This window comes from Oncorhynchus kisutch, linkage group LG23 (assembly GCF_002021735.2).
Source record: "Oncorhynchus kisutch isolate 150728-3 linkage group LG23, Okis_V2, whole genome shotgun sequence".
Taxonomy (NCBI): Eukaryota; Metazoa; Chordata; class Actinopteri; order Salmoniformes; family Salmonidae; genus Oncorhynchus; species Oncorhynchus kisutch.
The window spans coordinates 16,960,568-16,971,343 of NC_034196.2; the positions used below are offsets into that span (position 1 = coordinate 16,960,568).

A 10,776-nucleotide genomic window follows, 5' to 3' on the forward strand; every position below is an offset into this window, starting at 1 on the left:
TCTATTGAAATGGTCTCTTGGAAACATTCCTATGAAAAAGTTAGTTAAGAACCTAATGAGACTATTACAGGAAAAGGTTGTGGGAACGTTTGAAATTAGCTGGGAGGTAATCGGGCTTGTGCTTTTATTTTTGCCAAGCACAGACAGTCAGTCTTCCTGTCATCTTAACCCCGATATATACACTTCAACCCGAGAGCCTTTGATTATGTTTTTCATTGTGGTATGTCCCTACGCCACCGCCGTAGTGACGCGTTGTTTTATTTTTTACATGGAAAATGGCTGCTTGCAGCCCAGCTCGTGTTGCTGACGGGGTAGAGGAAGGACAACTTACCGAAGCCGAACCAGAGGATGATTCCTGGGCAGAACTCGGTCCAGTTGTGAAGAGGGATCCGGTAATAAAACTCTCTAGTCCGGTCAGCGGTTTTGAGCCGCTCACGTGGTCTGAGGACCACCGACTCTCGGCCTCTACTGCAAGTGGCATTTCTTTGATGGAGGTCTTGTGCGATGTTCACGGCAACAACCAAGACTTGGTGCTGCATCGGACCTCCATCCCCGTGCCGGACAAAGTATGTGAATTGAAGGTGAATATTGGACACATGTAGCTAGCAAACTTGCTTACTTTGGCGTTCATTCCACACCTCAAAGTTGTGAGGTTGTTGTTTTTACCTGGCTGCTGCCTGCTGCCTATTTGTTTCTAACTGCTAGCAGCAGTTAACCATTTATTCCAAAGTAAAACCTATTTAGGCTAGCAAATTAGGTTGATGAACTTACTTTGGGATTTAGATATTATCTGAAAGTCGTTTTAGTTTTCTCAGTATGGTATTCTAAATGCATTCAGATGCTTACTTTTAAAGGTATTTAAAAAAAAAAAAAAAAATGTTTTTATGTGTCCAGGTGGGTCCAGAGGAGGAACTGTTGAGGGCCAAAGACAAGTTCTCCAGCGACCCTTCAGTGAGCCAGTCCTTGCTGGACAGAGTGTTCAACCCCACCTTAGGCGTCCATAAGGGCATCATGTACACCAGCTGGTCCCCCCTGGGCTGTGACGGCAATGGCCTCAGCCTTCTAGCCTCCCTCACCCTGGACCACAAGCTGACCGTCCACAGCAGCACCAAGCGTCTACAGTGGACAGTGGTGGCTGACCTGACCCAGCTGTATGGAGAGAGCCTGGAGAGTAGAGGCTACTCAGTGCAGGGTGGGGAGCCCCCCAAGGCTAACCTCCTGGACCTGGCTGAGCTTCAGAGACGCTACCTCATGCAGACCCCTGTACGGATGGAGTGGTCCAGTGTGTGCACCACGCAGCACGTCCAGACCAACAACAAGTGGAAGGACGTGGGGACGGTGCTGCTGGCCGTGCTGATGGAGAACGGAGACCTGGTGGTGTGGCAGTTCTGCCTGCCCATGCTGGGGAAGGATTCAGTGGTGTCCTGTAACACCATCCAGTCTGGGGTGTCGTCTCCCAGTGTGCTGGCATGGTGGGAGTACGAGCACAGCGGGCGCAAGATGAGCGGACTGATCGTGGGCAGTGCGGTAGGGCCTGTCAAGATCCTGCCTGTCAACCTGAAGGCGGTGAAGGGCTACTTCACCCTGCGCCAGCCAGTGGTCCTCTGGCAGGAGTCAGACCAGATCCCTGTACACAACATCAAGTGTATCTCCCTGTTCCACCCCAAACAGAACTGTAACTGTAGCCTGGTGGTGGCGGCCAGGGGCTCCTACCTCTTCTGGTGCCTGCTGCTCATCTCCAAGGCGGGGCTCAACGTGCACAACTCACACGTCACTGGCCTGCACTCCACTCCCATTGTCTCCATGACAGCCAGCCGCCAGGGGGGCTCCATCTACACCTGTTCCCTGGATGGGACTGTCAAGAAGCTCACGCCCATCTTTACCGACATGGCCGTGGCCTTTAAGCAGGAGGAGATCGGGCTGCCAGAAGGCATGGCAGGGCGGAGGATGCATGGCATCGCGGTAAGCCCGAACGGGGCCTACCTGGCCCTGGTCAGTACTGCAGGAATGACCAATGGTCAGCACCTGGTCTCCAGGACGTACCAGGTCCAGTTTGTGACCCTGAAGACGCCAAACGACGCGGCGGCCGAGCTGCTGGAGTCCCAGGTCCAGAGCCTGTTCAAACAGACTGACCTGCTGGACCTGGTGCGCTGGAAGGTACTGAAGGAGAAATGCATTCCTGCTCTGCTGCAGGAGGAGCTGGACAAGAAGGTACACAACACAGGCTCCCCCTACCTGTGGAGGTTAAAACTCTTCCTGGTTCGCGTGCTCTACCAGTCCCTGCAGAAGGCCCCCGTGGAGGCACGCTGGCGCCCCACGCATGAAGACTCCAAGGTGTTTGTGGGGGATGAGGAGGGGGGTGGAGGAGGGGAAGAGGGGGTGTCGAAGCTACAGGACCCAGAATCCCAGGCGTTGGAGGAGAAGATGGGAGAGGTGATAGCGTGGATCGAGGCGGTGGAGGCCCACCTGACCAGGGAGCACATGAAGAGGGTTCTGGGGGAGGTGTACCTTCACACCTGGATCACAGAGAACACCAGTATCCCCACCAGGGGGGTCTGTGACTTCCTCACCAGTGACCCTACATACGAGGACAGGGCTGCCAAGGTTGGACTAGGCTCCCTACACCTTTTCTATTATCTTATTCCATTGCCTGAGCAATAATCAAGTGTTTAAGCATTAGGCTCAACCCTGTTGTGCATTATTCAGCACCTCTCACATCTTGCTGTCTGTACCCCAGGTCCTGATAGGTCACATCCAGAAGAAGATGAACAAGCAGACGTTCCCAGAGTACTGTAGTCTGTGTAAGGAGGTGCTACCGTTCACAGACCGCAAACAGGCTATCTGCTCCAATGGACACATGTGGCTCAGGTAAAGTGTCATCAACCTTATTTGCGTTATAACCACGAGTCACCCGATTCCCGTAATGTAAATACTGGAATTTTTGCTATGCTAGTCCAATGTTTATGCCACAGTTGCCTTCGTATGTCAGTTGGCTTTCATGTTGCAGACATCATTTTCATAAAATATCATCAATGATATTCTTTTCTATGAAGAATTTCATACAAAATGTTTGCCTGGTGATATTCTGAACTTCTCAATACCTTTTTCTGATGCATTTCAGTCACTTCAAACCATACCTCCTTCAGAATGAAATACTTTTGACTGATTTGTAGTAGACTGTCAAAGCCCCAATTAAAAAAGTTACCGTTGTCCTGATTACATAACTTTATTTTTTAATATATTTTTTTATACATTGTGAGGTTGTGAAAAAGTTTTGATATGAAAATGGGGTTGTGGGCCAAAAAAGTTTGGGAACTCCTGTCCTAGGGATGTCTTGAATAATGATGTCTACTGGGAATTCACTTTCACATATTCCGTTCTTTCCAGTCATTGCAAATGAAGGGAAGAATATGAGCAAAGGAAGCCACTTTAGACTATTGATACCCCTCCCACTCAGTGTCAGTGCCTGTCTGAAGCGTGCCCGTCTCTTTCAGGTGTGTGTTATCCTACCAGGCGTGCCAGACACTCACGTACAGACGCTGCCTACTGCAGGATAGCATTGCCAGACTGCCAGTGCCTGAGGGTAAGCAGCTAGCGCCACTTTCCACCTCTCTACCTCCTCTGTCTCACTCCACCCTCTTCTCTCTCTCCCAGGGCTGTTATTCACTGTCAGCTCTCTCTCATCCTACACCCTGATCAGCATATCTCCTTATATAGCATTGACAATATATAAGAAAGTACTTCTTTTTTTTCTCAAACTTTTTTCTTTAATTGTCACAGACTGCCTGCATAAACGATTTCCAATAAGCTTAACATTACTGAGTATTCAAGCTGTTGTCTATTTACTGCTCAAATAGTGGAGCAGATGATTGTGATTGAACAGATGAATCTGATAAAATATTCAATGTTTATTTATTTTCCTCCTACCCTCTTCACTGCAGACCCAGACTGGATCAAGAGGATACTGCGGGGTCCTTGTACATTCTGTGACTCTCCTCTCCTCTAGGACTATAGGACATGCTAGTGGAGAGCCGGGGTTACATTGCCTGCAGCATTTGTGTGCCTGCTCGGACTAGATGGACAATTTTCACAACGTACACCACTATTCCTTATTTTTACCTGTTACTTATTGCCAAGCATAATTGATATATTTAAAATGAATTATAGCACATAACCGTATCATTTTCTAAATAAAGATTTTGAATATACATTTAAAACCCCACTGATATAACTATGGTTTAATAAGAGGAAGTGGAGTGTGTGGAGATGGATATAACCTTTTCTCTCAGAGTTCACAGCCCCATAAGTATTATTTTCCTCATCTTGACTGCATTTCCAAACACTTTTGTGTGTTATTCTGTTAGGTAAAAACAGAGGGGGGACTTGGAGTGTCAGCCCTATTTTGGTCTATTTTTTGCCAAATACATATCCTATCTGACTGAGAGAAAACAATCTAAATGTACCGGTATCTGTTATTTTAATTGGCAGTGTAAAACAATTTCCATGCTGCATGTAGGAGAAAAAAGACTGTCATTCTCTTAGATGAGGACTTCCGCTACTGTAGACGGAGAGGGGGGGGGGGGGGAGCGCGAGGGATAGAAAGTGTGTTTAAAACTGACGCATGTCTCCCCTGGGGGCTGATTGTAATGAGATTCTACAGTAATGAGGGACAGAGTCGGGCGGCAGGCAGATGTGAAACTAATTCTAATCAAGGGGGGGTTAGAGTTGATATTGTTAAATACAATAAACCCTTTTTTTTTATTTTGGGGAGAACAATGTTCCACGGGCAAGGATGTGCACTCATGATGTGCTCCCGCCTTGCACCTTCCCCCTGTCTCAGAGACATAGATGTCAGTGGCCAGTGATCAAAGATGGAGTTGGACCTGGGAGACTGGGCTAGTAGCAGTACTGCTCTCTATCGTGTCCTCTCTCATCCCTTACATCCCCAGCATATCCCTGTGCACAGCCCCGGCCAGGCAGAGGGGTGAGGCTGCTCTGGAGCTAGCCCTGCGTCAGGAAGTGGCCCTGGCTCTCGGTTCTCAACACTTAATGAGAGGGCCAGAGTTTTACCCAGAATCCTCAGCCCATTGTCAACACTTTTAGACAGACCGATCTGTTCGGAAATAATGATAATTTGCCTGTTTTCTGCAAAGTGGCTCATTATGTCTGATCTAAGGTTGTCTGTGGTCGATATAGCGGTAGTATGTGTGACGCTAACGTATTTTGGCGATCCACACTGACAATATGTCTTCAGGTTTTTAATTATTCATTTGAAGCTAGCACTTTGCTAATTATTACCATTCAATATTATTAGACAATGTGCAAACTCTGCAGCATTATACAGCGCATACAGGTTTTTTGATCATGTGATTGGCTCCCAGTAAGCGTGTTTGTCAAGTGGAAGTGGGCCTTCAGGTGAGAATGTTCTTGTCATTGATAGGTGGAGACCAGTGCTGTTAGAGGTTAGCGGTGTTTGGTTGAACCTCCTCCTGCTTTAATAGAATAATCTGTCAAAGAGCATTTCCACCAGTAATTAGCGTCTCCCCTCCCTTTCTTCCTCTGTCTTAGCTCTCACAAGACTTCAAAGAGGGATTCTTCTCTATATGCATACAATATTTATAGCCTTCATGTCAATGGCTGGATCGCATGAAACATTCATAGCACCTTTTCACACTTTTATTTAATATGCTATTCCTTTTGTTTATCTAGTTTGAATATGATACAATATACTGTATCTACTCTTATGTGTACAGATGCATTTTGTAGTACCCAAATATCTCCATCTCCACCCATTTGCACGGCAGTTGCTTCATTTCACTGGAAAATCCTTATGGGATCAAATCCATGTTTCCGTTTGTATTTTTTTTACGTTTCATGTTGATTTCTCACTTTTGTGTTTTGAGTCTTTTCGATAACTTCAGTCAGCTATTTTTTACATTCGCGTCATAGTTTGGAATGGAAGGCCAACGTTGGACAAATGGTTTCCATTAGAATGTCTCACCTGGACTGCCCAGTTTTCTGTCCTTAAGTCTTATTTGACAGTTGCATGTCAACTAACAGAGTGGACTGTCAACCCAGAGACACTGATCCCTATAGTACCTAAAGATGACAGCACTCACTCCTCTCTCTCATCTAGCTCTGTGAAACCTTGTGTCCTTGTCACATTGCCGCTTCACAAGTTCAGTGTCTCCTTTATCGCATTTCATTGGGTCGTCTGGACTTTTCCGTGACCCTAAATATTTGTCACCAAGAGTTATATTTTCCTTCTGTTGTGTAAATAAACATTTTTGTCTTTGTACATTTTTTTTGTGATTTTTTTTTTTCTTCTCCCATTGAATTAAAGATTCTAATATGTAGTCATAAAAAATCGAATCCTCCGTAGTAATTGTATTACCCTAAACAATGATGTTTGTTTATGCAGGAAACAGACAGTCCCCTAACTCTGAGATAAACATGACTGTCTGCAATGTTTGGACCCCAAAAATAAACACAACATTTTGGAGAACGAAAGCTTTTCTGAAGTCACTTCCCTCCGCCGTTCTGCTCACACACTCCAACCCCTGAGAGAATACTTTTCTCTCCTCAGGTTTTAAACTATTCCAAACTAAGGCACATCTTCTAACTTGTCCCTGCTAATGAAGTGAGTCTGTGGGGTTTGTTTCTAGGCAGGCTGTTAACAAGGTCCTTTAACGGGTAGACTCCTTTCTCTCCTCTTCCTGTCCCTAGAGGGGTTGGGGCAGTGACCCGAGACCAGTGGTGGGGATATGTGGAGAGAAGGGGGACGTCCGTCATTAGAGACGCTGCTTGTTCTTGTTGCTAAGCATGGGGCCACTGAAGTGGAACTAATACTGAGCAGTAGCAGCAGAAAGGGCATGAGCAGGGAGGTTTGTGTTTTGCTGCTACATTAATTAAGCTCATTCTCAACACGGGACCCGCCACTCTCAGCCAGAGTTAAATAAGTCTAAGGGGGTGTTATGTGTGTGGTTTCATGTTGGCTCCACTTAGCGACCAGAATGTCCATCTAACTAATAGGATTTGTATGATATGGAGTTGATGTGAATGGAGAGTTGTATTGTCCCGTCATTGGTAAGTGAGTCGTTTACTGGATCAGTCTGGATGAATCAGATGTCAGTTGAAAAGAGAAGCCTAACTTATACCTGGCTTTCTTCAGCTTGTTTCGTCTTTGTGTGAGACACAGTACATGTGTTGTAGTTGTAAATCTCGACAGTCGCTTTTTTTTAGGATGTCTCTCTCCATCACTTATGACACCGTGAGGTGACAGCTCTCGATAATAGTGACAGCGTTGAGTTACAAGCTGAGAAAGATTGCCTTCAAGTGTCTGACTCTGGATCCAGACTCGTACCTAGGACGCTTTCCTCTCCTTTTGAAGGCTGAAGGGCTTTTTGGTGCCTTTTATATTCCCACATTTCAGCCAAAAGACAAATGGAAATGACTCGTTTAAATGTTTGCTTTAATATCAGTCTTTCAGAGATCAGAACGTCATATGCATACACCTCATAGCCCACATATCACACTATGTGTAACAGTCCCTTAAACAGCTTAATAGAATCATAACGGTTGCCTTCCTTTGCTTTATCTGACAAGGGAAACTTAAAGGCACCTTTCTTCTTTGACTAAACTGAATTGTATAGTGCCGGAAGTAAATAGAAAGAGGCTGCTGTCTACCGTATTGTGTCTCTCACGTAGGCCTATATCACAGGTTGAAGAGTTCAACTCTTCGACATAGGAATGCTACTGTATCATCTTTGGAAAGATAATCAATCAGCGAAGAAGATAAAGTGAGATGCATGTAGAAGGCATTGGCTTACTGTTGTTCTGACTAAAAAGTGAAATAGTTTACTGGCAGTGCACATAATCATGAGTGTTTGTGTTTGTTTAAGTGTCTGTTTGGCTGAGAGTGTCGGAGAGTATTTCAGGGTTTGGTTATGCAGAAATTATAATTAGTATTTTATTTACTTTTTTTGTAAGAAATACCAGTAATAACTACTGTGCAATACCATTATAATTAATATTTATGTTTCTTGTTATGAAATATTCATTAAGTAGGTATAAAAAAAAGAACAAGGAGCAAGAGTGGGGAGTGAGGTGTGTAGTGTGGTGTGTGTAGTGTGTGGTGCGTGGTGTGAGGTGTGTAGTGTGATGTGTGTGGTGTGAGGTGTGAGATGTGTGGTGCATGGTGTGTGCAGTGTGTACTGTGTGGTGTGTGAGGTATGTAGTGTGGTGTGTAGTGTGAGGTGTGTGTAGTGTGTAGTGAGGTGTGTAGTGTGGTGTGTGTAGTGTGTGGTGTGAGATTGTGGTGCGTGGTGTGTGCAGTGTGTAGTGTGTGGTGTGTGAGGTATGTAGTGTGGTGTGTGTGTGTAGTGTGTGTGTGTATAGTGTAGTGGTGTGGTTGTGTGTTTTGGAAAGTGGCGGTAGGTCCACATCACCTATCGCGCAAGAAAGCTACTGACAAAACCCTTGGATTGAATATCTGACATTTATTAACAAAAGCAGCAGCAATAGCATCTTCCTCCCCTTGATTTTTCAACCATCCCTTCCTTACTCCCTCCTTCTCTGCCTGAGGTGATATGAGTCCCCCTGTTCACCCGGTCTCCCCATCTCTCACATTCTTTCTCCCTCTCTCTCAACCATCCCTACCTTTCTCTCCCTCATTTCCCCTTCGTTCCATCTACCCAAATTAAGAAATTAATGAGGGATAGGTTCTTTACCAACTGCCCCCGCAATGTTTACCACTGATGAAATTATAATGTAGGCCTGCTGTATTATTTATAAGCCAATTAGGGGAAGTGTTACTTGATTTGATGGGGAGCCGACACACAGAGTACATTTAACTAATAGAGAGAAAGAGAGTAGAGGAAAGGAAGGAGGGAAAGAGAGAGAGAGGACAGCTGAGGCTGATGATTCCGTACGATGCTCTAGGATTACGTGGCTAATTGCCCTGCTTTATCTGTCTGTCACGGATAGCCATGCATATTTCAACATTTCCAAACACTTTGATTGTTTGCACTCGTGTTGGGGCTGTAACAAGTAGAGCAGAGGCCAGAGTGGAGTGTAGTTAAAAACTGGCAGCAGGGGAGCTCGGAAGGAGCACGGGGCAAGCGAGGGGGGAGTGGGGGGGAGCTATACAAAACTCATTGTGACAAGTGCAGGGGAAGTTTTGACAGGGAGGAAAGGGCACAAATATATGAAAAGCATACATCCATCAATCAATCAAATGTATTTATAAAGCCCTTTTTACATCAGCAGATGTCACAAAGTGCTTATACAGAAACCCAGCCTAAAACCCCAAACAGCAAATTCAGCTTAAAGGGATAGTTCACCTAAATTACAAAACTGTTTTTCTTACTCTGTGAGCAGTCCATGGACAAGGTATGACAGCAATCCATGCTTTGGTTTAGTTTCCCTGGCACTGTTTCCATATGCTGTCATTTTAGCATATTTGGCACAAATCCTATTCAAGTCCTGGTACCAATATTAGCATTTTTCATGCGTGATTTTGAGCCATGTTGAACCAAAGGGCCTCAAAACTGTAGACAGGGATAAATAATGTATTTTATCTAAATGTGTCCTTATATTTTCCCTTGTTGGCTTCCATATGGACATCTATAAGTTTAGTATGTTTTAAATGTGTGCCACCCCCTGCTGTAACATTCTAATTCTGCTGGAGCCCCAAAGGATAGCTCAGAGGAAGGAGCATCTCTCTCTGACTGATCAGCTATTTGAAAGTCGATCAGACACTTATGCAAAGGAGGGGAAACTGGAGCAAAGGCATGGTTAATTATCTGATGAGGGAAGTTTATCTGAACGGTTTCTTTTCCTCTCCTCTTTTATCCTGCAGGATCACATGACACCTCTTTACATAACAAAAGAGCTACCTGGCTGACCTGCTTCAGTTAAGCTACATCCTGATCCGCGCGCATGCACAAGCACACACACACACTCATCTTGTGTCATCCCAGGCACGCCTGGTCTGAGAGAGGCTGTCATAATTAAATAGGAAATCTAACTTCTGTACTCTAAATTATAACTCTCTGATGACAGTATCTGAATTGAATATCGAAGCTGCTTTGGATGGAAACAGTGTCCACAAGCACAGCTCATGCACATGTAAACTAAGACCTGGCTGTTGGGTCTTACCAAAATATTGATACAGCAGTCTAATTAATTCACAATTAAAAGTATTAGCGGAGGCTTTGTGTGCTGGCAGAGGCCGGGTTTCCTCCTTTAGGGAATGAGGGGTAAGAGGATCCACCCTATGTGCCAGACCTTGTCCTCCAATCTCTCCTATAGGACTGTGGTTTCTCCATTAGAACACCTAGGGTGCCTTCAAAATGTCTTTCTACTCCCTATATAGTGTCCTACTTTTGACCAGAACCCTATGGTCACTATAATGCACTATATAGGGTGTCATTTCAGACCTAGACAAGGACCCTACACATGGGCACACACGTCACCATGTTGACTTATTCATCCCTCCTAAAGCCCATGTAACGGGATAGCCGTTAATTAATGTAGCTGTCGGGTAAATGGTTGCCGCCGGTCAGATCAACATCCCGTTCCATCAGTAACATTATCAAAGCCTTGTTTTCATGCCAGGCCTTGGGCTCAATTAAGATAATGTTATGCAAACGAGGTCTCCCTCCATTAGCCTCATCACTGAAGGGCCCTTAATGGCATCATTGGGGCACTCCAAAGGACAATTACTATGGCACCGCCTGCACCTATGAGATCTCCCATCATCTCTAAATATGGCGC

General features: G+C 45.2%; 1 protein-coding gene across 2 annotated transcripts; it reads left to right on the forward strand.

Moving 5' to 3' along the window:
• The first annotated feature begins 202 nt into the window (after positions 1-202).
• LOC109868303 (general transcription factor 3C polypeptide 4) lies at positions 203-6,298 on the forward strand. Of its 2 annotated transcripts, none has more exons than XM_020457760.2 (5): positions 203-566; positions 895-2,604; positions 2,738-2,868; positions 3,495-3,583; positions 3,942-6,298. In XM_020457760.2, the coding sequence occupies exons 1-5, from the start codon at positions 276-278 to the stop codon at positions 4,004-4,006; spliced, it is 2,286 nt and encodes a 761-aa protein (XP_020313349.1). In that variant the 5' UTR covers positions 203-275; the 3' UTR covers positions 4,007-6,298. The 2 variants fall into 2 exon arrangements, with proteins under 2 accessions (XP_020313349.1, XP_020313348.1); XM_020457759.2 differs by having other exon boundaries at positions 204-581.
• The last annotated feature ends 4,478 nt before the right edge of the window (positions 6,299-10,776 follow it).

What these genes read in the sequence shown, in the direction of transcription:
- LOC109868303 (XM_020457759.2), top strand. Translation starts at nt 276, where the DNA reads ATGGCTGCTTGCAGCCCAGCTCGTGTTGCTGACGGGGTAGAGGAAGGA. An exon ending in ACAAAGTATGTGAATTGAAG is followed by an intron (nt 582 to 894) that starts GTGAATATTGGA and finishes TTATGTGTCCAG; the next exon opens with GTGGGTCCAGAGGAGGAACT. An exon ending in CAGACTGCCAGTGCCTGAGG is followed by an intron (nt 3,584 to 3,941) that starts GTAAGCAGCTAG and finishes TCTTCACTGCAG; the next exon opens with ACCCAGACTGGATCAAGAGG.